Source organism: Gouania willdenowi, chromosome 7, assembly GCF_900634775.1.
Source record: "Gouania willdenowi chromosome 7, fGouWil2.1, whole genome shotgun sequence".
Lineage (NCBI taxonomy): Eukaryota > Metazoa > Chordata > Actinopteri > Blenniiformes > Gobiesocidae > Gouania > Gouania willdenowi.
Window position 1 is genome coordinate 31,411,792 of NC_041050.1, and position 27,849 is coordinate 31,439,640.

The window sequence follows — 27,849 nt, forward strand, 5'->3', positions numbered from 1 at the left end:
TTATCACAAATGAGGTAACTTGAGTGTCCACTGGTGTTACGTACTGAATTGATCTCCGTACTGAGATTATAGCCCTAACCCTAAACCTAACATAATACAATAAACAAGTAAAACACGTGTTGAAAACAATTTTATTTTATTTTTTTTGCAAAAATTAATAAATTGATTAATTAATATACAATCTCAGTACGATGCGCACTCAATACATCCAGTCGTTTGTTTGTGGTCTGTGTAAATTATGCTGCGTTCACACCGGATGCGTCACGAAATGTCCGTACGACCAGATTAAATACAAAGTTAATGGATAGATGCGTCACAGATGCCAAATCTTTCCAGTGCGGCAGTGGCTCCCGATTTTACGCATATCCGCACATTCGTAAGAGTTGAAAATATTGAACTCCTGCGGCTGTTTCGCATGACGAAAGCCAATCAGAGTCTTTGTTGACGATGACGTCAGGCCGTCAACACGGACACCGGTCTGTTCACACATTCAACCATGGAGTAGAAGCTGTGTGTGACCACCTGGAGCTGTAGGACACGGCCTTTATAACCGGGACCGGACTAGGAAGGCGTTGGCGTGGAGGAGAATCAACGAGGAGGTGGCAGTAGCAGGTAAAAGTTATCTGTGGTTTTCAGCTTTGAAAGTCGGCACTGAGCTAGGATAGCATTAGCCGCTAACACCGGCTTTTTTCACTGGTGGTTTATGTTTGTGAGAGGAGAAAAAGGAGCGCAGCTCCTCGCTTCAGCAGGCAGTGAAACTCACCGAGTTGGATGTGTCGCTGGTGGGCGGGGCTTCGCTTCAGACGTGCGTATGATGCGAATGTGGTACGTTTCATGTGGCAGATGCGTCCGGTGCGGTATTCGATGTGAACGCAGCATTATAACGCAGAGAACATTGCTCCATTTCAAAATGTTCTTAGTTTGTCACGTCACAAGCTAAATCAAGAAAGAAAATACCCTCCACTCTACTGGTACCTCCACCTATGGACTCCACCCCCAACCTGATGAAAACTTTTGCGAAAATCCGCCATTGTTTTCTCACTAGAGAAGGAGTCACTTCAATCGCCTGTGATGAGTTCCTTGAACATAGTGGTACTTTTTGGTCACTCCATCACTTAATTGCTCCAGTGAATAGTGTGTGTGTGCGGAGAAAGGGGGGGGTCTATGCAAATCCAGGGGCACCCCGCAAAATAGAGCGCTCTCAAAGAACTCGATAATACCTCCCCTCTTGCTTAGTTTATGGTGTGTTTTGACCAAACACCAGCACAGATATGTCATTTAGATCACAGAGAACCGTTTTAAAAGGTGAAAAATTGGTATAATTTAAACAGTGGTGGCTGGCCAACAGAGGGCGCGAGGGCGCTGTCCCACCATTCACCATGTTCGTTTGAGTAGACATTAAAAATAATAAAAAATTAATAACGAATTAAAAATACTACGAAGCAAAGTTATATCTGAATTTAGATAATCAAATTAAATATTATAAAGATGATGATGTGTAAAGTTGTTTCTTTTATCTGTCTGATTGGTGACATGTTTCTTCCTTAGGGCGCAAAAATCTTTACCGTCCACTCTAGTTAAAAGTTGTGCATTCGCAATAACTCCTCTTCAATACGAGTCAATGGAATGTCTCTGGGCGCAGTTTACCAGCGCCCAGAGACACTCTGCGGCTGTGGAGAGTCGAATGCAGCCGGAACATTTACACAACACCCTCCTTCCACGATGGAAGGGGCTGACGTCACAGTGGTGTATGGGGTTTTATAATGTTTATTTCTTTAGTTCAAAATGATAATCCTAAATATTACCAGCAACACACAAAACGACAACAAAGACACACTAAATATAAGAAAAACACACAACATTGCTACTAATTACACAAACATAACAGAGAAACATTCAAAATGACATAAGAAACAAACCGAGATGGAATAATTTAAATAATACCAACCACACAAAAACAAAATACACAAAATGAAATCAGAAACACACACATTGACACAGAAAACACACAAAATGATGATAGAAATGATACAGATCAGAACACTAATTGAAAAAACAAAGATCATTCTCCTGGTCCCACATCAGGAGGAAGATGACCATAAATGATAAAAAACTATAGAAATAAATCTATTCATGAGGCACTAAATACTGTTTCTTTCCACCTATTTACAAAATGAGATTCTTTAAAATGTGTGTTATCACTCATTCATTCCATCATTATGATCTATAGTTGTTTTCAAATAGATTTCTGAGCAAAATGTGGTAGTTGGACATAAGGGGGTACTTGGATTCAGAAATGAGAGAAAGGGGGTACTTGAGCCAAAAAAGTTTGAGAACCACTGGTATATACTACTACTATATTTGTTCTTACTTGTTTATAAGTTAGATGACAATGTGTTTGAAAACAGTTCTGTGACTGCAATTGTCCTTACTTATTTGTTCAAAGCTACAAAAACCCTGTTTTTGGTGTATATCTATATTGGAGTTGTTGCCCCCCCTGGAGAAAAATGCACCAGCCACCACTGCCTTTAAATCTAAATGGCACTAAATCACTCTTCCCCTCTCCTCACTCACTGAGCCACAGTAGGTGATGTGGACCTTGTGATCGACAGGTGCTTGTTATTGACAGTCACTGACCTGCCAACTTTCCATCATTTTTAAACATTTAACTTTACACTTGGCAAACGATTTAACATTTAGATTTACATTTATTTTTCATGTGTAAGCCTACACGTTTTAAGGAATGAAATAGAACATGAACATGGAAAAAAAAAATGACCTAAATGTCCAAATTACGTCGGCTTTGAAAAAGTTTTTACATTCGACACCCCATAGCAGTCCCCTGAAGATCTCAAGTTGAATCATAAATTGATCCACAGGCCACTAAAAAAAACTGAATTCTACCAAAGCCCTTTGTCAGTCAACAGACCAGGATCAAGTAGCACTGAATGTGACGAAGCAAATTCAAAATCAGTTGTAATTTCACCACCGTTTATTTGAATGAAGTATAAATGTCCTCAAATTACCTTTAAAAGTTTGCATTTGAAGCAGATATTTAAATTTCTAGAGAGCTGAGATGTTATCAACCTGAATGTAGCAGAACAAGCTTTAACTATTAGTTCCACGATGCCATCTAGTGGATCATTTAGTTCAGGACATGTGATAAGAACCCTTACTCCAACAGCTCAGAAATGCTGATGCTTTCCCTGGTTAAATTTTGCTCACTTAAATCACAGGGACCAGGAAAAATATTCTGTTAAAATGTAATAGTGCTGTTATAAATAACAAGATTATAGTGGACTGTAGAGTTTTCTTTGTGTTAATCCTGTACTCCTTAAATCCACCAATTGTTTTTGAAACATTCAAGAGTTGTTTTATTAATAGTAATACCATGGGTTAGTTAATCATACTCAAGGTTGGTGGTTTGTGCAAATAACATTAACTTCTTATTGTTCATATATTTAACTAGTAATAAAGCAATAGTAAATAGTTGTCATTGCCGACTGAGGAAGATCTCAGTCCTTGTTTCCTGTGGTACATCTTTTATCCTCTTTCCTCACAGACTATTACCGTCAATTGGAAGAGGAATCATGTGAAATGTCCAATATGAAAGAATAATATCCAAGTTATGTTAAGTTGAGGTTTTGTTTATTCGGGCAAGGTTTTTCAAGAAGACATGAAAAGAAAACAAAATGAATCTGTTGGAACTATTGATATCAAAGTTAATGTTTTCTTTAAATTGTGTTTATTTACAAGGACAAAGAGTAAGTGAAACCACAACATTTGTTTTTCTTTTTTTATTATTATTTTCAGAGTATCACAGTGCATATATGCATACATACAGTTCACATTTATTTTTGTTGCTGTACATCTTAGTTGTAAAAAAAAAATCACAAGAGGATTGATCCATTTTAAATACAAGATCTCAATACTCATTTTTTCCCCAAAACAGGAATGTATAAAACAAAAAACAAAAAAAACTATAGTAACAACAAAATTAGAATACAAATATACAAAGTTCTACACCACAACATTTGTTTTTCATACAGCAAAGATTTTAGTCTTTTTTGTATTTACAGTATGTAATTAATTAAATATGTAGATGCCTGCTAATAGCACAGTTTTGATTTAGTTGTTAAGTACTTTGCCATTTTTCACACCAAATATTAAAATGAAGTTGATATTTCTGATTTCCATGCAAGTCCTCCTGAGATCTATAACAAAATAAATTCTCATCATTCTTTAACCTTGAGTCGACTCATTGTCTGTTTAATAAAAGTCAGAAAATATTCACCAGTGAACAACTGAGACTCACTGTTGTGGAATCAAAATGTTTAACTTGTTTTCAACTTACAAGTTAAAAACCATGCAATTTGTTTTTCACACAGCAAAGACTCCTCATGTAGAGGAAATGTGAAGTCCACAGTTTTAGTCCACTTCTTCAATAGTTGGACCCTTTGTGCTGGCCCCTGTCTGCCCACCACAGCCTCCAGATGGCGCTGCTCCCTGGTACAGTTTAGCCACAATTGGCTTGCACACTTTCTCCAGTTCCTTCTGGTGATGCTCGTACTCTTCCTTCTCTGCCAGCTGGTTGTTCTCCAGCCATAAAATGGCCAGGTTACACTTTTCAATGACCACCTTTTTGTCCTCTTCGCTGATCTTTCCTTTCGTGTTCTCATCCTCAACACTGCTCTTCATGTTGTAGGCGTAGGACTCCAGTTGGTTCTTAGCTGCTACTCGGTCTCTCTGAGCGTCATCCTCAGCCTTGTACTTGTCAGCATCCTGCACCATCCGCTCAATCTCTTCTTTGCTGAGGCGGCCCTTGTCGTTGGTGATGGTGATTTTGTTTTCCTTGCCCGTGCTTTTGTCGACCGCCGACACATTTAGGATGCCGTTGGCATCAATGTCAAAAGTGACCTCCACTTGGGGAACACCCCGGGGAGCAGGAGGGATACCTGTGAGCTCAAACTTTCCCAGGAGGTTGTTGTCTTTTGTCATAGCTCTCTCCCCTTCATAAACCTGAATCAAGACACCTGGTTGGTTGTCTGCGTATGTGGTGAAGATCTGAGTTTGCTTGGTTGGAACTGTGGTGTTTCGTTTGATTAAGGCTGTCATCACTCCACCTGCTGTTTCAATGCCCAGAGAGAGGGGAGCTACATCCAGCAGCAGCAGGTCTTGGACATTTTCTGAAGTGTCTCCCATGAGGATAGCAGCCTGCACTGCTGCACCATAGGCCACAGCTTCATCTGGATTGATGCTCTTGTTCAGTTCTCTGCCATTGAAAAAGTCTTGGAGGAGCTTTTGGATTTTGGGGATTCTTGTTGAGCCACCGACCAAGACAATTTCATTGATCTTTGACTTGTCAAGCTTGGCATCGCGCAGGGCCTTCTCCACGGGTTCCAATGTTCCTCTGAAAAGTTCAGAGTTCAGTTCTTCAAAACGGGCTCTAGTGATGGAGGTGTAGAAGTCAATTCCCTCAAACAGGGAGTCGATCTCAATGCTGGCCTGGGTGCTTGAAGACAAGGTCCTCTTTGCTCGCTCGCATGCTGTGCGTAGCCTTCTCACTGCCCTTTTATTCTGGCTGATGTCTTTTTTGTACTTTCTCTTGAATTCTTCTACAAAGTGATTGACCATACGGTTGTCAAAGTCCTCGCCCCCAAGGTGAGTGTCTCCAGCTGTGGCTTTCACCTCAAAAATGCCATCTTCAATGGTCAGGATGGACACGTCAAAGGTGCCTCCACCAAGATCAAAGATGAGTACATTCTTCTCTCCTTTTTTACCTTTATCCAGGCCGTAGGCAATGGCTGCTGCCGTGGGCTCATTAATGATCCTCAGAACATTCAGTCCAGAAATCACTCCAGCATCTTTGGTGGCTTGTCTTTGGGAGTCGTTGAAATATGCTGGCACTGTGATGACAGCGTTGGACACTTTTTGGCCCAGGTAGGCCTCAGCTATCTCCTTCATTTTGACCAAGACCATGGAAGAAATCTCCTCTGGATAGAAAGCCTTGGTCTCTCCCTTATATTCCACCTGGAGTTTAGGTTTCCCACCATCACTGATCACCCTGAAAGGCCAAAGTTTCATGTCTGACTGGACAACTGTGTCAGTAAACTTCCGCCCAATGAGCCGCTTAGCATCAAAGATGGTGTTACTGGGGTTCATGGCCACTTGGTTCTTGGCAGCATCTCCAATCAGCCTCTCTGTGTCAGTGAAGGCCACATAGCTGGGAGTGGTCCTGTTCCCCTGATCGTTGGCAATGATTTCTACTTTGCCGTGTTGGAAAACCCCAACACAGGAGTAGGTGGTGCCCAGGTCGATGCCAATGGAAACTCCTTTAGCTGAGGACATCTTGCTTCTTTATGTTCCTGCAAGGATTCAATAAAATAATAAAAAAAATCATGTAAAACTCTTGTATTATTATTAATTTTTGTGACTTTTGTTTAAAGGTTGTACAACATGTTTATTCAGATACCTTAATGTCAAATATTTGAAAAAACTTAAACATTTTTCATGAATAGAAAGTGTTTGTTACAAATTAGCTACATACTCTTTAGGGCTCAGTGTTTCATCAACAATACTTTATCAATTTTATATCTATTATTTCTCCATCTCCAATGAGTACAGCAGCATGTCTGATGTCATTAACATTTCATTAAAAGCAAAAGTTTAGTTACAAATGAGTCAGGCTGTTTCTGCTACAACAAGTAAAATTAGTTTATGTAGTATATAATGTAATTTACATAAATAAATAAACAATGTTATTAAGTAGTTAATATAGTTCCAATATTAAGATATGTTGATTAAAAAATTTAATTTTATTTGAGTAATACATTTATAGAAATAATGTTACTCTTGCTTTTATGTCTATTGAAATACAGCAAAACAAAATTGGCATGCCTGTTATTTACAATATAGTAGCTTTTGTATTTATTGCTGTGTGGTTTTCAGGCAGAAAACAACTTAAAAGTTCTCCAACTTGTGATTCCCAAATGGTAAAATTATTTTAATGTAAATAAAAAACAAAATTAAGATTATTGGCAACCTTAGATTGGAAAACTTGACTATAATATAACCTTGTGAGTGTTTCAGATCATATTTGCACAGATGTATAACAGGCTGTTGTTGGTGGGAATGTTATCATTGTTGACATTATTTCAATCAAACTGAACATCAATATCATTTTTTAAATTATAAAATAATTTTGAAAAATAATATTACTCTTGTGTCAATAGGAATACAGAAACAACAAATTTGGCATGCATGTCAGAGGCTAGTTATTAATGTAGTTTGTGAAATTTAAACTAAAAAACAAATATAAATCTGCCTCATATAACATATAAAGGAATAAGTCTGTTTATATATATATATATAGTTAAATGTCAAACATAGTAAAAGGTGAATGTTCTTACCGTCAGTGATAGATCAGTAAGTGTGTGTAGCTCAGAGAGAAATGGTTCTTCTCAGAGATTCTTCTTGTTTCTCCTTCAGTGTGTGAAGCTCGTGCCTGGACTGGCTCTGACTTCCTCTTTTATCTCTCACCGACATGTTTCCAGAACCTTCCAGACGCTTCTGCTCCTCCTCCTCCGCTCAGCGGTGGGAGAGCGTGAGAATGTTCCAGACGGACACAGATGATTGTGGAACATTACAGATCGTGGACTTCATCTTTATATTTGTCAAAAAAAACAAGTCACTGAGAGGCTGCTCGGTTTGACTCTAAACTACAGTTGGATCTGAAACTGCTGCTGTCAGTAGCTACTGACGGAGGGACAGGCGATCTTTTTTTTTAACCTCCGTTTTAATTTATCACTTTTTTCCCCGTGTTGAGGTCTTCAGTTAGTTGTTGAACGTGTCATTTATTATTTGTGGAAACTAAAAATCCCACAACGTCTTCTTTGTTTATCTCGGTTTCCTTTTTAAGTTAGCAGTGTTTTCTAGCAACAGGAAATAGCAACCGGTTTCAAAATAAAAGCGTTAAAAAATAATCTACGCCATGGCTGCCATTAAATTAAAGCACATCACACACACTTTGAACAGTAAAGAGTTGTGTTTTGAAGAACAAGGATATGGATTTTCTATGTAATAATGTGACGATATTTAGCTTCTGAACTTTTCCAATTTTGAAAAAATTAAAGATCATGTTGTGCTATTTTTTACCCATCTCCATTTGTTCGAAGAACCCCAACAAAATAGTATTTGAAATTTATTTTCCAAAACACACTTGTTTGGAATTTTAGCCCTCTGAAAAATCACTTAAATGACAGTTCTAAAAACAGGTTGTTTTCGGGCCTTCGTGCAAATGCATGAGTGGGCGTGTCTGTAGACGCAGACTTCATGTTTCTCTCTGAGAAGGTGATCATCACAATTTTCTCTTGTTGTTTTCAACCAAAAAACTGCCCATTACAGTTAAACACATGGCTATTTAAGCGGTTATTATGATTGTGAGTTTGACAAAAAGGCTGCTCCACAGCCTGCGTTTATCACAGCAGCAGCGGAGTCAGTCAGCTGTTTCGTATGTTTCAAACACTCACTAGGGCTGCTAAGTCGCTTTCTTGTCATTTGCACATATTCTGACCACAGAACTCGTCCATATAAGATAATAGTCCACTGTTTTGTCCAACCGCTGCGTAGCAATGGATCACAAATACGTCAGATCACCTCAAAGGTGATACAAGGCGGTATAACAGATACTAAAAATGGAACTGATTGTGAGCGCTTCAGATTATTTATGTACTGGATTATTTAGATACTGAATGTAAATATATTATCTGTGGATAAAGGGACTAGTGGTTAAGGGAGAAGACTTGTAATTGTAGGCTCACTGTTTCTAATCTCCCTGGTCCATCACTGTGGGATGTTGATCAGTCCCTTATATTAACCCTAACTGTTCCCTGGGTGCTACACCGTGGCTGCCCACTGCTCCTCAGGGAAGGGTTAAATGCAGAGAACACATTTTGTGCATATATGACAATAAAGTATAATGTATATTCTATATTAAACCGCAGTGTGTGTTACCTGTTAAATAGTTTGAGAGGGAGGAGCTCACATTCTTACAGGGTAGGAGGAGCCAGAATTGTCACGAGGAGGAGTTTCCACGATGTGATGTCACAGTGTGAGAAAACTCCAACTCGCCCATTTGGAGCTGACTTTTTACAAAATGTGGAATAACAAGGGAGGGAGGAAACAGAACTTTTTCAACTTTGGCCCTATGAATAAGGCTAAAGGGATGTACAGCACTGTAGCAAAGCCATTATAAAGTCATTTTTTCATAAGACCGCCCCGTTAAGGTAAGAAAAACATTAACATTTGTACTGAAACATTAATAGGAACAGATACTGGGTAGATGTAGTGTGATATCAGTTTATATTTCATAATCTCTGTTTTACTAAAACCGTGTTGAAAATGATGTATCAGATTTGATACAGCAGGTATATGAGATCATGTAAATCTAAATTTTTCTTTTTGTTGTATTTCATGCATTTCACATCATCAAGCAACATTTTTTAAGTAAACTAAATGTTTAAATTGCATAATTTGGTAACCAACATGGGGAACAAGACAGATGCACTGTACAGGCCACTTTTCCCACATGTGCTGTGAGAAATGCTGAGTGAATCTCTGTCTCAACAAAGACAGGAACTGTTTTCAGACCAACCACCACCATGCAAAATAAAAAGTTGTTGAATGCCAAAATGAGGAAAAACAAGTGAAATGTTACAGACTTCACCATTACAGTTTCGTTGGTGGATGCCTCACTGTTGCATGAAAGTAGCACTAAAATAAATGTCCTATATGGAATTGACAATTTCTCAGACATGTTGGTTATTTATTATGTTTGTGTTGGTTATAATACAACAATATTCGAGCATTGAGGTCAGATGTATACTATGATACAAATTAAAACTCATGAATGGAAATTGAAATTTGAATAGTTTTTTTAATTTTTTATTTTCTGTCAAATATGTAATGATTCAGGCTTTACAGGGCTTAGGGCTCAAAGTTAATCTTAATAGATATTAAACTGTATAACTGGGGGGGTTAGGGATATGTGGTACTCAGAGGTGAAAGTAATGAATCACAAGTACTCACGTTACTGTAATTGAATTGCTTTTATGAGTACTTTTTTTTAGTATATTTCTAAATCAGCAATTTTACTTGTACTAAAGTACGTTTTAAAATAAGTTATAGAGTTCACAAATGTTATAGCAATACTTACAGCCTTACAATTTTTATTTTTGATTTAATTCATTGGTCATTTCATTTAAAAAAAGATTTGTACATTATGTCAAACATTTTATTTTATACAGATGCCTTTGTGGAAAATAAACCTAAGTTTTAATTGTGCAAGATTTGGTCTCTTCCTTTTTAAGTTTATACATGAGATGTTTACTGTTTCCAAGGGAACTGTGGCAAGATTTATTCCCAAAAATAAACATGGAGGGTGAAAGTAACTTGTAAATTTAATTATGCTACGTTTTACTTGTACTTGAGTATTTTATGTATAAATTACTTGTATTTGAGTACAGTTCCAATCAAGTAACAGTACTTCTACATGACTAGAATATATCAGTTCTCTTTTCACCACTGGTAGTACTATCTTTACTGTCCAAAGTGTGCGTGCAGCGCTTTAAATTAAAGGCAGCCTTGAAGTGATTACATTATTTGAAGGCTTTTATTTTGAAACCGGTTGCTATTTCCTGTTGCTACAAACCTCTGCTAACTTAAAAACAAACAAAACGTTGTCGCAAATTATATATTCAACAACGAGCTGAAGACCTCAACGCGTAAATAAAGTGAAAAATAAACAACGGAAGTGAAAAAGATCTCCTGTCACTGTCCCTCCGTCAGTAGCTACTGACAGCAGCAGTTTCAGATCCAACTGTAGTTTAGAGTCAAACCGAGCAGCCTCTCAGTGACTTGTTTTTTTTTTTTGACAAATATAAAGATGACGTCCACGATCTGTAATGTTCCACAATCAGCTGTGTCCGTCAGGAACATTCTCACTCTCTCCCACCGCTGAGCGGAGGAGGAGGAGCAGAAGGTTCTGGAAGGTTCTGGAAACATGTCGGTGAGAGATAAAAGAGGAAGTCAGAGCCAGTCCAGGCACGAGCTTCACACACTGAAGGAGAAACAAGAAGAATCTCTGAGAAGAACCATTTCTCTCTGAGCTACACACACTTACTGATCCATCACTGACGGTAAGAACATTCACCTTTTACTATGTTTGACATTTAACTATAAAAAATATATATATATATATATAAACAGACTTATTCATTTATATGTTATATAAGGCAGATTTATATATTTTTTTTATTTAAATTTCACAAAGCCTGTTATACATGTGAGCAAATATAATTTAAAACATGCTTAATGTTATATTATAGATTAGACGACGTTTTCCTGTTTAAAGGTTTGAAAAAAAAAATGGATTTTGTTTATACTTACATTTTAAATAGTTTTGTCTCAAAACCACACAGCAATTATTATGAAAGCTACTATTGTAAATAACATGCATGCCAATTTTGTTTTGCTGTATTCTTATAGACAAAAGCAAGAGTAACATTATTATTTATTTTTACTTTTTTATTATTGGATTTTTAAATTTTTTTTTTCATTTAATCAACATATCTTAACATTGGAACTATGATTGTTAAACAATTTAACTACTTAAAAGATATAACATTGATTATTTATTTATGTAAATGACATTATATACTTAAACTAATTTTGTTTGGAAGGGAATAAAAACTAATTGTTGTAGCAGAAACATCCTCACTTATTTGTAACTTAACTTTTGCCTTTAATAAAATGTTAATGACATCAGACATGCTGCTGTACTCATTGGAGATGGAGAAATAATAGATATAAAATTGATAAAGTATTGTTGATGAGACACTGAGCCCTAAAGAGTATGTAACTAATTTGTAACAAACACTTTCTATTCATGAAAAAGTTTAAAGTTTTTTCAAATATTTGACTTTAAGGTATTTGAATAAAATTGTTGTACAACCTTTAAAAAAATCACTAAAATTAATAATAATAATACAAGAGTTTTACATGATTTTTTTTTATTGAATCCTTGCAGGAACATAAAGAAGCAAGATGTCCTCAGCTAAAGGAGTTTCCATTGGCATCGACCTGGGCACCACCTACTCCTGTGTTGGGGTTTTCCAACACGGCAAAGTAGAAATCATTGCCAACGATCAGGGGAACAGGACCACTCCCAGCTATGTGGCCTTCACTGACACAGAGAGGCTGATTGGAGATGCTGCCAAGAACCAAGTGGCCATGAACCCCAGTAACACCATCTTTGATGCTAAGCGGCTCATTGGGCGGAAGTTTACCGACGCAGTTGTCCAGTCAGACATGAAACTTTGGCCTTTCAGGGTGATCAGTGATGGTGGGAAACCTAAACTCCAGGTGGAATATAAGGGAGAGACCAAGGCTTTCTATCCAGAGGAGATTTCTTCCATGGTCTTGGTCAAAATGAAGGAGATAGCTGAGGCCTACCTGGGCCAAAAAGTGTCCAACGCTGTCATCACAGTGCCAGCATATTTCAACGACTCCCAAAGACAAGCCACCAAAGATGCTGGAGTGATTTCTGGACTGAATGTTCTGAGGATCATTAATGAGCCCACGGCAGCAGCCATTGCCTACGGCCTGGATAAAGGTAAAAAAGGAGAGAATAATGTACTCATCTTTGATCTTGGTGGAGGCACCTTTGACGTGTCCATCCTGACCATTGAAGACGGCATTTTTGAGGTGAAGGCCACAGCTGGAGACACTCACCTTGGGGGCGAGGACTTTGACAACCGAATGGTCAACCACTTTGTAGAAGAATTCAAGAGAAAGTACAAAAAAGATATCAGCCAGAATAAAAGGGCAGTGAGAAGGCTACGCACAGCATGCGAGCGAGCAAAGAGGACCTTGTCTTCAAGCACCCAGGCCAGCATTGAGATCGACTCCCTGTTTGAGGGAATTGACTTCTACACCTCCATCACTAGAGCCCGTTTTGAAGAACTGAACTCTGAACTTTTCAGAGGAACATTGGAACCCGTGGAGAAGGCCCTGCACGATGCCAAGCTTGACAAGTCAAAGATCAATGAAATTGTCTTGGTCGGTGGCTCAACAAGAATCCCCAAAATCCAAAAGCTCCTCCAAGACTTTTTCAATGGCAGAGAACTGAACAAGAGCATCAATCCAGATGAAGCTGTGGCCTATGGTGCAGCAGTGCAGGCTGCTATCCTCATGGGAGACACTTCAGAAAATGTCCAAGACCTGCTGCTGCTGGATGTAGCTCCCCTCTCTCTGGGCATTGAAACCGCAGGTGGAGTGATGACACCCTTAATCAAACGAAACACCACAATTCCAACCAAGCAGACTCAGACCTTCACCACCTACGCAGACAACCAACCAGGTGTCCTGATTCAGGTTTATGAAGGGGAGAGAGCTATGACAAAAGACAACAACCTCCTGGGAAAGTTTGAGCTCACAGGTATCCCTCCTGCTCCCCGGGGTGTTCCCCAAGTGGAGGTCACCTTTGACATTGATGCCAACGGCATCCTAAATGTGTCGGCGGTCGACAAAAGCACGGGCAAGGAAAACAAAATCACCATCACCAACGACAAGGGCCGCCTCAGCAAAGAAGAGATTGAGCGGATGGTGCAGGACGCTGACAAGTACAAGGCTGAGGATGACGCTCAGAGAGACCGAGTCGCAGCTAAGTATCAACTGGAGTCCTACGCCTACAACATGAAGAGCAGTGTTGAGGATGAGAACATGAAAGGAAAGATCAGTGAAGAGGACAAAAAGATGGTCATTGAAAAGTGTAACCAGGCCATTTCTTGGCTGGAGAACAACCAGCTGGCAGAGAAGGAAGAGTACGAGCATCACCAGAAGGAACTGGAGAAAGTGTGCAAGCCAATTGTGGCTAAACTGTACCAGGGAGCAGCGCCATCTGGAGGCTGTGGTGGGCAGACAGGGGCCAGCACAAAGGGTCCAACTATTGAAGAAGTGGACTAAAACTGTGGACTTCACATTTCATCTACATGAGGAGTCTTTGCTGTGTGAAAAACAAATGGCATTGTTTCACTTACTGTATTTTTCTGTTTAATAAACACAAAGCACTAACTTTAAAATGATTATTTTGCATTGCACATTTCACATGTTTTAACTTGTATGTTGAAAATGTATTAAACATTTTGATTCTTCAACAGAAAGTGAGTGTCAGTAGTTTACTGAATATTTTCTGACTTTTATGAAAAGGTAAATGAGTCGACTCAAGGTTAAAGAATGGTGAATTTAGTCTAAAATTCTTAATTCCAATTAACATACAGTATTAGGTTAAGATGTAGCTGGGGTTTTTTGTTTTTAGTTCTGAAGAGGATTTGGATAAAAAATCTGAAATAATAACTATTTCATTTTAATGTTTTGTGTGAAAAGTGGCTAAGCACTCCACATATCTACAACTAAATCATACTTTAAAAAATCCTACTATGCTATTACATATTTAATCAATTACATTTATACAAAAAAGACCAAAATGTGTTCCATCTTGTGTCATTCTTGTTTCAGAAGCAACACATATGACATTTTCACATACACATCCATTTACTCCAAGCAATTTGGTAGATATCAACAAAATTGATCTTTGTCAATGACAAAATTTTAAAATAAAAACATCTATTCATTATTAAGGTTGTAACAAAAGTAAAAAAAAAAAACAAGCCTATTTCTTAGAATAAGCACATATTGATTTACAGATTTTTCTAATATAAATTTCTTTAAAAAACAAAACACATCGTCTTAGTTTACTTAAATAATTCTCAAACTTAATGTATGTAATACATTTTGTACTGACAGAAAACAAAACCTCTCTAAATCGTCTGTGGCCTGGCCCTAAACCAGCTCAATGTGGAAAAACGGACATTGGTGCGTTAGCGCCCCCTACAGAGGCAAGAGAATTTAATATGAGACAAATGTCCTATTTTAACACACTTTTCCTTGGGTGTTTCATCGACAGGGCTCAAAGTTGCTGGAGATCATCTAGAGTAGTTGGACATCAAAAGTTATCTATAGATTTTTGATAACTTGCATTCTGGCCAAAACCTTTTGAAAATTGTTTTATTTTTTTTAAAGTCTCCCATTTGCTCATACAAACTTTGAGTTGCATCAAATGTAAATCACTTGTTAAACTCTCGGCCTTAAACCAGCTCAATGTGAAAATATGGAAATTGGCGCGTTACCGCCCCTACAGAGTGAAGACAATTTAATATGGGGAAAAATGTTTGGTATTTTTCATGAACTTCTGTTTTGGCCTTTCGATCAAAAAAGTCAATGAGATGCATGCTTTATTTTTTATTGTGATATTTTGTATCAAGCTACTCTACATTTTGTGTTAATCGTAAATTGGCCAAATCTTGAAAATCATCGGCGCAAAACTTTAACACACTCCTCCTGGAGCCACTCTTACTACTATTATTACTACAACTACAACTAAAACTACTACTACTACTACTACTACAACAACAAAAACTACTACTAATACTACTACAACAACTCCAGCATTGTTCTTGGATGTGTTAGTACAACAACAAAAATCATAAATATGTCTAAGTTTATATCTCAATAGGACATTTCTGTCTAAACAAATCAATAAGAATGCATTGATAGTATAAAAATCACTGTTATGTCGTTGTATTAACTTGAGGCAGCACATCGAAGGCGGCACAGCGAAGGTGGCACGGCAAAGGCGGCACGGCAAAGGCGGCAAGGCAAAGGGGGCATGGCAAAGGCGGCAAGGCAAAGGCGGCATGGCAAAGGCGGCATGGCAAAGGCGGCATGGCAAAGGCGGCATGGCAAAGGCGGCATGGCAAAGGCGGCATGGCAAAGGCGGCGCAAATTGCTGAAGGTGGTGCAATTTGGTAAAGGCAGTGTGGCAAAGGTGGCGCGGCAAAGGCGAGGGCCGTTTATTGCCTTTTCCGGCTATAATTTTTACTTGTACTTGAGTATTTTATGTATAACTTCCTTATACTTCAGTACAATTCCAATCAAGAAACAGTACTTCAACTTCAGTAGAATAAATCAGTACTCGATTCACCTCTGGTAGTACTATCTTTAATGTCCAAGGTGTGTGTGTGGCGCTTTAATTTAAAGGCAGCTTTGAAGTGATTAGATATTTTAAAGCTTTTATTTTGAAAGCAGTTGCTATTTCCTGTTCCTACAAACCACTGCTAACTTTTTTAAAAAGAAACCGAGATAAACAAACAAAACGTTGTCGCATTTTTTTCTTCTTCTTTTTTTTAAAGTCTCCACAAAAAAAAAAAAAAAAAAAAAAAAACACATTCAATAACTAATTGAAAACCTCAACACGTAAATAAAGTGGAAAGAAAAAAAAAAAAATCTCCCGTCACTGTCACTCCGTCAGTAGGTACAGACAGCTGCAGTTTCAGATCCAACTGTAGTTTAGAGTCAAACTGAGCAGCCTCTCAGTGACTTGTTTTTTTTTTTGATAAATATAAAGCTGACGTCTATGGTCTGTAATGTTCCACATTCATCTGTGTCCGTCTGGAACATTCTCCATCTCTACAGAAACTGTTTCACTCTCTAATTTTAACTTCTACATCACCGCTGAGCGGAGGAGGAGGAGCAGAAGCGTCTGGAAGGTTCTGGAAACATGTCGGTGAGAGATAAAAGAGGAAGTCAGAGCCAGTCCAGGCACGAGCTTCACACACTGAAGGAGAAACAAGAAGAATCTCTGAGAAGAACCATTTCTCTCTGAGCTACACACACTTACTGATCCATCACTGACGGTAAGAACATTCACCTTTTACTATGTTTGACATTTAACTATATATATTTAAAAAAAATAGACTTATTCATTTATATGTTATATAAGGCAGAATTATATATATTTTTTTAATTTAAATTTCACAAAGCCTGTTACACATGTGAGCAAATATAATCTAAAATATGCTTAATGTTATATTATAGATTAGACGACGTTTTCCTGTTTAAAGGTTTGGAAAAAAAAATGGATTTTGTTTATACTTACATTTTAAATAGTTTTGTCTCAAAACCTTTTACTATGTTTGACATTTAACTATAGTAAAAACATATATAAACAGACTTATTCCTTTATTTGTTATATGAGGCAGATTTGTATTTGTTTTGTTATTTAAATTTCACAAAGCCTGTTATACATGTGAGCAAATATAATCTGAAACATCCTTAATGTTATATTATAGATTAGACGACGTTTTCCTGTTTAAAGGTTTGGAAAAAAAATGGACTTTGTTTATATTTACATTACAAGGATTTTATTATTTGGAAATCACAAATTGGAGAATTTTTAAAATGGTTTTGGTCTCAAATTCACACAACAATAAGAACAAAAGCAACTATTATAAATAACTAGCCTCTGACATGCATGCCAAATTTGTTGTTTCTGTATTCCCATTGACACAAAAGTAAGAGCAACATTTTTTTTTTAAATAAATAAATTCATTAAATAAATATGATTAATTTTCAGTTTAATTGAAATAATGTCAACAATGATAGAATTCCCTTACATTTTTTAATCAACATATCTTAACATTGGAACTATGACTGTTAAACAATTTAACTACTTAATAGATATAATATTGTTCATTTATTTATGTAAATCACATTATATACTTACTTAAACTTAAACAAATTTTATTTGGAAGTGAATAAAACTAATTGTTGTAGCAGAAACATCGTCACTCATTTGTAACCTAACTCTTGCCTTTAATAAAATGTTAATGACATCAGACGTGCTGCTGTACTCATTGGAGATGGAGAAATAATAGATATAAAATTGATAAAGTATTGTTGATGAGACACTGAGCCCTAAACAGTATGTAGCTAATTTGTAACAAACACTTTTCTATTCATGAAAAAGTATATATTTGACGTTAAGGTATCTGATTAAACTTGTTGTACAACCTTTAAAAAAAATCACTAAAATTAATAATAATAAAAGAGTTTTACATGATTTTTTTTTATTGAATCCTTGCAGGAACATAAATAAGCAAGATGTCCTCAGCTAAAGGAGTTTCCATTGGCATCGACCTGGGCACCACCTACTCCTGTGTTGGGGTTTTCCAACACGGCAAAGTAGAAATCATTGCCAACGATCAGGGGAACAGGACCACCCCCAGCTATGTGGCCTTCACTGACACAGAGAGGCTGATTGGAGATGCTGCCAAGAACCAAGTGGCCATGAACCCCAGTAACACCATCTTTGATGCTAAGCGGCTCATTGGGCGGAAGTTTACTGACACAGTTGTCCAGTCAGACATGAAACTTTGGCCTTTCAGGGTGATCAGTGATGGTGGGAAACCTAAACTCCAGGTGGAATATAAGGGAGAGACCAAGGCTTTCTATCCAGAGGAGATTTCTTCCATGGTCTTGGTCAAAATGAAGGAGATAGCTGAGGCCTACTTGGGCCAAAAAGTGTCCAACGCTGTCATCACAGTGCCAGCATATTTCAACGACTCCCAAAGACAAGCCACCAAAGATGCTGGAGTGATTTCTGGACTGAATGTTCTGAGGATCATTAATGAGCCCACGGCAGCAGCCATTGCCTACGGCCTGGATAAAGGTAAAAAAGGAGAGAATAATGTACTCATCTTTGATCTTGGTGGAGGCACCTTTGACGTGTCCATCCTGACCATTGAAGATGGCATTTTTGAGGTGAAAGCCACAGCTGGAGACACTCACCTTGGGGGCGAGGACTTTGACAACCGTATGGTCAATCACTTTGTAGAAGAATTCAAGAGAAAGTACAAAAAAGACATCAGCCAGAATAAAAGGGCAGTTAGAAGGCTACGCACAGCATGCGAGCGAGCAAAGAGGACCTTGTCTTCAAGCACCCAGGCCAGCATTGAGATCGACTCCCTGTTTGAGGGAATTGACTTCTACACCTCCATCACTAGAGCCCGTTTTGAAGAACTGAACTCTGAACTTTTCAGAGGAACATTGGAACCTGTGGAGAAGGCCCTGCACGATGCCAAGCTTGACAAGTCAAAGATCAATGAAATTGTCTTGGTCGGTGGCTCAACAAGAATCCCCAAAATCCAAAAGCTCCTCCAAGACTTTTTTAATGGCAGAGAACTGAACAAGAGCATCAATCCAGATGAAGCTGTGGCCTATGGTGCAGCAGTGCAGGCTGCTATCCTCATGGGAGACACTTCAGAAAATGTCCAAGACCTGCTGCTGCTGGATGTAGCTCCCCTCTCTCTGGGCATTGAAACAGCAGGTGGAGTAATGACACCCTTAATCAAACGAAACACCACAGTTCCAACCAAGCAGACTCAGATCTTCACCACATACGCAGACAACCAACCAGGTGTCCTGATTCAGGTTTATGAAGGGGAGAGAGCTATGACAAAAGACAACAACCTCCTGGGAAAGTTTGAGCTCACAGGTATCCCTCCTGCTCCCCGGGGTGTTCCCCAAGTGGAGGTCACCTTTGACATTGATGCCAACGGCATCCTAAATGTGTCAGCGGCCGACAAAAGCACGGGCAAGGAAAACAAAATCACCATCACCAATGACAAGGGCCGCCTCAGCAAAGAAGAGATCGAGCGGATGGTGCAGGATGCTGACAAGTACAAGGCTGAGGATGAAGCTCAGAGAGACCGAGTCGCAGCTAAGAACCAACTGGAGTCCTACGCCTACAACATGAAGAGCAGTGTTGAGGATGAGAACATGAAAGGAAAGATCAGCGAAGAGGACAAAAAGATGGTCATTGAAAAGTGCAACCAGGCCATTTCTTGGCTGGAGAACAACCAGCTGGCAGAGAAGGAAGAGTACGAGCATCACCAGAAGGAACTGGAGAAAGTGTGCAAGCCAATTGTGGCTAAACTGTACCAGGGAGCAGCGCCATCTGGAGGCTGTGGTGGGCAGACAGGGGCCAGCACAAAGGGTCCAACTATTGAAGAAGTGGACTAAAACTGTGGACTTCACATTTCCTCTACATGAGGAATCTTTGCTGTATGAAAAACAAATGCCATTGTGTCACTTACTGTTTTTCTGTTAAATAAACACAAAGCACTAACTTTAAAATGATTATTTTGCATTGCACATTTCACGTTTTAACCTGTATGTTGAAAATGTATTAAACATTTTGATTCTTCAACAGAAAGTGAGTGTCAGTGGTTTACTGAATATTTTCTGACTTTTATGAAAAGGTAAATGAGTCAATTATGTTAAAGAATGGTGAATTTAATTTAATGGTGGTGCAGGGGGGTCAGATAGAAAACAAAATCCACACATTCTACTACACACTAGATTGTTATGGTTTGTTTTATATTCCTCTAGAGTTGAAAAGGTCATACATGGGGAAAAAAAATGTATGTCCAGCCAGAGTTAAAGTCAAATAAAACAATAGTTAATTCTCCAACTTCAATTTTTTTTTTTTTTGTCTTTTTTCCTTTCCCAAAATTATATAATTATCGTGAACCCATTACAGTCCATTGTATCATATTGTGAACTCAATGTATCGTCTCATCTCTAATATTTATACATCATATTGAAACCAAAATGATCCTTGCCAATGACAACATCCTAAAAAAAAAATCCTCATCCATTTATGATTGAGACTGGGGGTAAATTAAAATTTCTTTAAAAAATAAAATAAAAACACATACCTGAGACAGAATTAACACCAAATGTATGAAATTAGTTAACTCTATGTGATTGGTGTAATGTTTTTTTCTTGAAAAACCTGAAGTACAATATACGATTATATATACACATGCATTACAAGGTTGAGCCACCCTGGGGCAGTACTTAGGTCAGCAGAGGCATTTCCAGCAACTCTACAAGATTGTCATTTATGAGGAAAGATGCACATGTGGTTTAAGAAGTAGAATTTTCAAAATATCCCCAAACATTAAAGCTTTTAAAATTGATCTTAAAAATGTATTTAAGTCATTGAAAACATTACAAAACAGAAGCACTATAAGACTGTTCAAAGTTCCAATGTTGTATGTTGATTAACCCCTTTAAATTTTTTAAGCTTGTGTTCTGGCCGAGTTTGAAGTTAATCGCATGAAACCCCTCAGACTAATTTGCGCAAATGAGTTTCCAGGGCAAAATGCCAGTTTTTGACCAAAGATGGCTGACTTCCTGTTTTGTTTTGGGCATGGTCATAATGTAACTTTTTGCTCATCTTTGGGTCAAAAATACATGTGGCGAATTGGGCAAACCTGCCGGTCGTGTGGTTCCATTGCATTTTTGGCATCTATAATGCGCACCGTGCACGCATTTTTTTAGCGATTTTTTTCATTGTGCCAAATGATCTCGTTTTTCAGCAGGCCTGAGGTGTTTGCAAATTTTAGTGAGATTTTGGGCATCCTAAGGGGGTAAACAGGTGTGGAATAATAATAAATACAACAATAGGTTCCTACGGCCATTCATGGCCTTCGGACCCTAATAATAGGGAAAAAGAGCAAGAACAATAGGTTCTTATGGCCATTATGGCCTTCGGACCGTAATAATAACTTTGAACAGTAAAGATAGAACCACTTATCCCCCCTACATACAGTTTGAGATATATTTAGATTAACTGTGAGCATCATTTTAGTTTCTTAATTCTGTTCCACATGTTTTTTTTTAACAATTATTATTTTATTAGCAAGCCAATGTGCTAATGGTGTTTTTGTTGTATAAGCAACTCCCCTATCCACAGGATGGATAGATCAGGTTTTTTAAAAAAAGATTTTGTCATTGGCAAGGATCATTTTGTTTCTATATGATGTCTAAATATTAGGGATGGGATGATACTGAGGGGCAGATTCACAAAAGGTTTAGTGGTATTAAAACGTGTGCAAATGTTACTTCAATCACTAATAAGGAGTACAAAGCCCAGGGAATCAGGACTGCGTGTCTTCAGTGCGTCAGGATGCACCCTCATTCCATTGAACACATTTTTCCTCTAATGAATATGCGTAGTAGGTGGATCTCCCAGGGGGAACAAAAATATGGGAGGAGGAAATGCAAATAAATTAATGAGGGGGACGCAATGCAATTCATGAGATCTGAAACTGTTCGCAGTGATCATTTTTGTACGGAAAAATAGTACAACTGAGAAGCCGGTGCAGACACACACGCAGTTGACAGAAAACACAGTCACAAATCTTCAGACAAATCAGCAATTTTTCACCAGTGAACCACTGACACTTTCTGTTGAGGAATCAAAATGTTTAATTAGATTTCAACATACAGGTTATACATCAAAAGTAGTGGAGGGAAGACGTCATCATGAAATGAGGATTGACAAAGAGGAATGTTTTATAAATAAATATAGCCTGAAGAGAAAGGCACCCTCATACCAACAGTGTTCCTCAGTCAAAGACCTCCTCGGTGACTCTGAACTCAGCTGGAATGTAAATGAGCGAATGGAAAAGCAGTGGAAAAATGCAGTGCTGATTCCTCTTCAAAACCATGACCAATTTTCCATTTAGGGAAGCACAAAGCCTTATCAAACTTATAGTCTGGGTGAAAACATGACATCTCAGTGTGATTTTATTGCTCTACATCCAGGACATGCTCAGTGAAAACTGAATATTTAAATCTTCTGAAAAACATATAGAGTACAGTATAAAGTACTGTTTGTGCAGCTTTAAGTTTCATTTCATTGCTTTACTTTGTTGTAATAAAGAAGACAATGTTACCATTTAAGGCATGTATGCAGACAACGATGTACACTGAGTGAAACATTGTTTTATGACATAAAATCTGCAGTATCTCAGAGTTTATTTAAACTAAGTAGTGGAATGTTTACATTTTTCCTAACAGATAAAACACAAATGTTTATTTAATTTGGCACCGTATGCAAACCGTATGGTAAACAAACAAGTCAACAGCAGTATAACGTAAAGACAATTATACTGAAACAATTCATTTTAAATACATTTGGAAGCATGCGGGCAAGCTTTTAATAAACCGCAACAAGACATGAAATATATTATATAGATTATAAGTTGTGCCGTTTTTAAAGGGGACATATTATACTCATTTTTCACCTTTTAAAACAGTTTCCAGTGATCTAAATGACATATCTGTGCTGGGGTTTGGTCAAAACATAACATGAATCAAGCAACAGTGGAGGTTTATGACCCTGTATAAACCCCTCCCCCCGCCCCTCTCTTCCACGGGGTGTGCCGAAACGAGTTCAGCTCAGGGTCTACTTTGAGCTTCAATGGCAACGAGTCGGCGTACCCACAGATGCATCCTTGTGACTGAGGGAGTGGAAGAGTAGACGATTTCCCTCTTTACAGGTGCATAGCAGAGGTGGGAGGCACACATATGCTCACGCGCACACACACACCTGTGTCTACCAACCTGCTGAAAAGGACAGAAATGTCCGGTATTAAAGAGAAAGTATAAGGAGTGCCTCCCTCCGCTGCTCTTTAATCAGATTCTCCTTCACTCCACGGCTGCACAGGCTAAATAAACAAAACTAGCTTCGGACCGACACGAGCACGTGCATCCGCACACGTACAGAGACGCTAACAGCAGACCCTGACTACGCTTCCGTTTTACCGGTTGCCATCACTCCTTTGCTAGCGACAAAAACAATGGCGGACTTTTGCAAAAGTTTTCATCAGGTTGGGGGTGGAGTCCATGGGTGGAGTTACCAGCGGAGGGGAGGGTATTTAGCTTGTGACGTCACAAACTTAGAGAAAATTGCTCCGTTTCAAATTTTATCTGTGTTGTAAGATTTACTCAGACCACAAACAAAGGACTGGATGGGTTTATTTCACATTTGTGTGCCGGTGGACACTCAAGTAACCTCATATGTGTTCAAAAACACTGCAAAAGTGGATTTTTCATAATATGTCCCCTTTAACTGTTCTATTCAATACTACTTCTAAGTGGATTTAATAAGTTACATTCAGCATAAGTAAAATAGTTGCTCCATTGTGTCAGAAAATAAAATAGCTATATCTCTGTTTATCCCAGGGTGCAGTGAGGATGGAGTCTCATTAATACCTGTGGAGAGAGTGCAGAGACATTAGAAACCTGGATATATCTCAAGTGGGGTGAATGTACAGGGACAGTGGACACTAGGCTGGTTCATAATCTTCCAAATTGTGCCAGATTGCATTTTGTCTTGTTCCTGTTGATATTTTAAACATCTGTACCAAAAAAATGTAGCCAATATAACCTTAAATCACACACAGTATGAGTAAAGTGTAAGTAAAATGCAAAACCATGGCAAGAACAGAGTGAAGTGACGAAAAATGGGCCAAAAACAGTCAAGAGTGGCAAAAACAATTTTTTTGTAAATTAAATAAGCAAAATGAGCTTAAATGAGCAAAATGTGGCAAACAATAGTGAAAAAGTGCAAAAATGTGGATTAAAAATAGGTAAAATGTAGTGAAAAAAACAAGTGATATTTATTGGGCAAAAGGTCACTGATTTGGATTAAAAGTGGACAAAAATTAGATAAGTGTCCAAAAGAACTTGTAAAAATGGACAAAAATTTTGAAAAAGGGATATTTATTGGCAAAATGAAGCAAAAATATCGTAAATGTTTTTGGGAAAAGGGGGAAAAAAATGGGACAAAGGAAGTTGCAAAATGGCCAAAGAAAAGAGTAAAAAGGGTTAAAAAGTTTCCCCCTTTTAAAGTTTTTGGGGGAAATTATAAGTAAAATTAAGACACGAAGAGCCATTTGTTGAGTATCACTGACTTAATAACAGCTTTATCATGGTTTTAGTAATCAGAATCAACTTTATTGGCCATGTGATGTATGTTATACATCAGTTAACTTAATTTACTAAATTGGGAGTTGATGGGTGTCCAACCCTTAGAACACCCTCACTTTAAAAATTGCTGCTTCACCACTAAATGTGAAGCGATTGACTCCATTTTTGGTAACAGATTCTTCAATGTGTTCAATGTGAACAAGGCAAAAAGCGATCTGGAAAAATTCAGTGAAAATTCATTTTGTGAACCAGCCCTAGTGGACACACTGCAGAGGGACACCAACCTGTAGTAATTTGGTTTGAAGGGCCCATTTTTATTGAGGCCCATGTACTTGGCCTGCTCGTCAGACAGTTCTGTCAGGTGGGCATCAAAGTTAGGGAGGTGCAGACTTGCCACATACTCATCTAAAGGAAGGACACAAATTATTTCAGATATTCTGTTCCAACACATTAGCTACACGTGAAAAATATAATCAGAAATTCCCCCTGACCCATTTTCTTTGGCAAAAGATACACGTCTTGTTTGTAACGTCCATCAGGAGCGTTGAACAGTTCGATCAGGGCCAGGGCCTGCAGCGGAAGATCAGAGAAAACAAGGAGTCGTAAAAATTGACAAAAACTACGTTTTGCTACTGGGTTCCAGTCCTCACTTGAGTAGTCGCAGTAATAGACAACACAAAGGTAGGCACAGTAGAGCAGCTCAGGTTCAGGAGACGACCCTGAAGGAGAAAAACAATAACTTAAAACACAAAAGTACTGAAAAAGTACCATTATTTGTGGAGCATTTAAAAAAATAAATAAAATAAAAGCTAACACTTTACTGGAAGTTTTATACATAAAACTGACATTACGCTGTCATTATCATGAATAAAGTGTCATGAAGGCCGTCATTAAGTGTTGTTCGCTAAATTATGACACCTATGACAGCTACGTTGGCATTTTTTGGGTTAGGGTCAATTATAATTTAATTGCGTAATTGATAATTAATTGCAATTTTTCGTAATTATAATTCTAATTTAAATAATGTGTTGCCGACGTAATCGTATGTAAAATGTAATCGCGTTTTTAGATAAATTACTTTGTAATTATAATTGGCATGAAAATTCGATAAAAATTGTCAATTATAATTAACACAAAATTGGGGAACCATGTTACAGTTGTACGTAGAGTTCTACACATATATAGTTAATTATTAAAATATGTTTCATATCAAGCTTTCTCACATTTAAAAAAAATACTGACATAAAAAAAAAAAAGGCCCAGACACTCACATCAATAATATTAAAACCTATATTTTTATTGATCAGGAAGCCTAACAAGGTAACCAATAGATAGGAAAGAAACTAGATGATAGATATTTTATTTTAGTGTATTTTACAGCTGATTTAGGACCAATTATTATTAGAGATGGTTAACTTTTATTAAAGACTCAGTGATTGGGATTAATTGTAATTTAGCTTTAGTAATTGAGAACATAATTGTAATTGACTTTCTGAGGATAAAAAAATAACTGTAATTTAATTGGAAAAAATGCTGGTCACTGCAATCGTAATTGAATTGTAATTGAACATGGATAATTGAAGACTTAATGGTAACTGAAAAATGTAAATGACCCCAACCCTGGTTAGAGTTCGGTAGGGTTGTTTAGGGTAACAAAGAATACTTAATGACAGCCTTCATGACATCTTATTTGTGCTAATGACAGATGTCATGTCATAAAAATGAATGCGTAATGTCAGCTTTATGTATAAAACTTCAAGTAAAGTGTTACCAAAATGAAATAGCAATAATTCTAGAGACAGTAGTATATAGAAGTATAAACCAACGTTACCTCTGCTAACAGGATGACTCTCTTTCCATCAGGCCAGATGATGTGATCAACCTGGGAGCGAACTCTCTCCCAGGTCAGCTCAGGACTGCGCAGACTGGCCTGAAGAAAACAGGAACAAAAAGCACTAAGAGAGCGTAAACCTCCGCCATGCCCCAAAGAGCCTCTCTGCCAGTGATCCTGATCATGGTGCCATCATTAATCACACTTTAAAGGCTTGGAAGGAATTTCTATCCCCATTGATAATAATACAGTCGGTCCAAATGTGTGGGCACGCCCATTTTTTGGGAATATTACGAATGAAACTCAGTGGGGTAATTGACGAACCAATCCGACATAACTGAGTCAAATTTCATAAAGATCGACCAATTTAAGAATAGAGATGTGGATTTTTGAAATTTCACCAATGATGAAAGACAAGGAACTGTAGATTTGTGAAACTGTCCCAGAATCAGTATATTAAATCTTCCATGGTGTAAAGCAGGGATTCTCAACTGGTCTCACCCAGGGACCCACAGTCATTACATCGTGACCCACGTTTTTTTTTTTTTTAGAATTCAACCAACCAAATTTAGTTTTTCAAAAATATAGTAGCTGTTGACAACGCATAAATAATCTTTTAAAAAACAAATCTATATATTTTTCTGTGCAACATGCATTTCACAGCATGCCTGATAAAATAAGACAAGTCCAACATGAGAGACATTAAGTATTTATTCATTTTTGACCAGCTGTCCGCGACCCACCCAGTACAGGTCAGCGACTCACTTTTGGGTCCCGACCCACCAGTTGAGAATCGCTGGTGTAAAGTCTGTCTTTGGTGGAAATGTTTTGTTAAAATCTGTCTAGTACTTTTGACATAATCCTGTTAATTAATGATAATAATTTACATAGGAAACGCTGAGCAGCTGTTACACTTCAATTTCACTGTGAAACATTTATTTATTTAATATGTAAATATCCATGTCCATCCCACCCCTTTCCTTTTTTACATGTTTTATCTTTTTTTATTTTATATTGGCCGTTTTATTTATATATATATATTTTTTTTTTTATTTTTTTTTTTGCACTATCTTGCACTGTTATGAGAGCTGCTATTTTTAGAAATGTCCATGTGTTTTTGTGTAATGATAAATAAAAGGATTATGATTCTAATTCTAACAGCCAGACAAACGTACAAATAAAGGCCGGTGAAAAATATGACCTCCCTGGCACAGGTAACAAAGAGTGCAGGTGAGAGCAGCACATTTACACCACCAGTGCACTTAAATCCTGTGTAA

The 27,849-nt window shown here is 37.8% G+C and overlaps 4 protein-coding genes across 5 annotated transcripts in view; 2 read left to right on the forward strand and 2 right to left on the reverse strand.

The window, feature by feature from the left end:
* Positions 1 to 4,403: 4,403 nt before the first annotated feature.
* LOC114466563 (heat shock 70 kDa protein-like) lies at positions 4,404 to 7,886 on the reverse strand. Its single transcript, XM_028452091.1, has 2 exons — positions 7,410 to 7,886; positions 4,404 to 6,365 (listed from the first exon to the last, which is right to left on the reverse strand). Exon 2 carries the CDS (start codon positions 6,346 to 6,348, stop codon positions 4,429 to 4,431), a length of 1,920 nt encoding a protein of 639 aa, XP_028307892.1. The 5' UTR covers positions 6,349 to 6,365; positions 7,410 to 7,886; the 3' UTR covers positions 4,404 to 4,428.
* Positions 7,887 to 10,973: 3,087 nt separating this feature from the next.
* Positions 10,974 to 14,219, forward strand: LOC114466561 (heat shock 70 kDa protein-like). The gene is made up of 2 exons (XM_028452089.1): positions 10,974 to 11,195; positions 12,086 to 14,219. Exon 2 carries the CDS (start codon positions 12,103 to 12,105, stop codon positions 14,020 to 14,022), a length of 1,920 nt encoding a protein of 639 aa, XP_028307890.1. The 5' UTR covers positions 10,974 to 11,195; positions 12,086 to 12,102; the 3' UTR covers positions 14,023 to 14,219.
* A 2,416-nt stretch (positions 14,220 to 16,635) lies between these two features.
* LOC114466562 (heat shock 70 kDa protein-like) lies at positions 16,636 to 20,170 on the forward strand. Its single transcript, XM_028452090.1, has 2 exons — positions 16,636 to 16,811; positions 18,041 to 20,170. The coding sequence occupies exon 2, from the start codon at positions 18,058 to 18,060 to the stop codon at positions 19,975 to 19,977; it is 1,920 nt and encodes a 639-aa protein (XP_028307891.1). The 5' UTR covers positions 16,636 to 16,811; positions 18,041 to 18,057; the 3' UTR covers positions 19,978 to 20,170.
* A 2,104-nt stretch (positions 20,171 to 22,274) lies between these two features.
* Positions 22,275 to 27,849, reverse strand: part of ahcyl1 (adenosylhomocysteinase-like 1) — a 30,154-nt gene continuing 24,579 nt past the window's right edge. For both annotated transcript variants that reach the window (XM_028452092.1, XM_028452093.1), the window contains exons 13-17: positions 26,573 to 26,671; positions 25,392 to 25,460; positions 25,233 to 25,311; positions 25,026 to 25,146; positions 22,275 to 24,024 (exon numbers count right to left, since the gene is read on the reverse strand). In XM_028452092.1, coding sequence (XP_028307893.1) covers positions 24,018 to 24,024; positions 25,026 to 25,146; positions 25,233 to 25,311; positions 25,392 to 25,460; positions 26,573 to 26,671 — 375 coding nt within the window. In that variant the 3' untranslated portion in view covers positions 22,275 to 24,017. The remainder of the gene's footprint in view (positions 24,025 to 25,025; positions 25,147 to 25,232; positions 25,312 to 25,391; positions 25,461 to 26,572; positions 26,672 to 27,849) is intronic.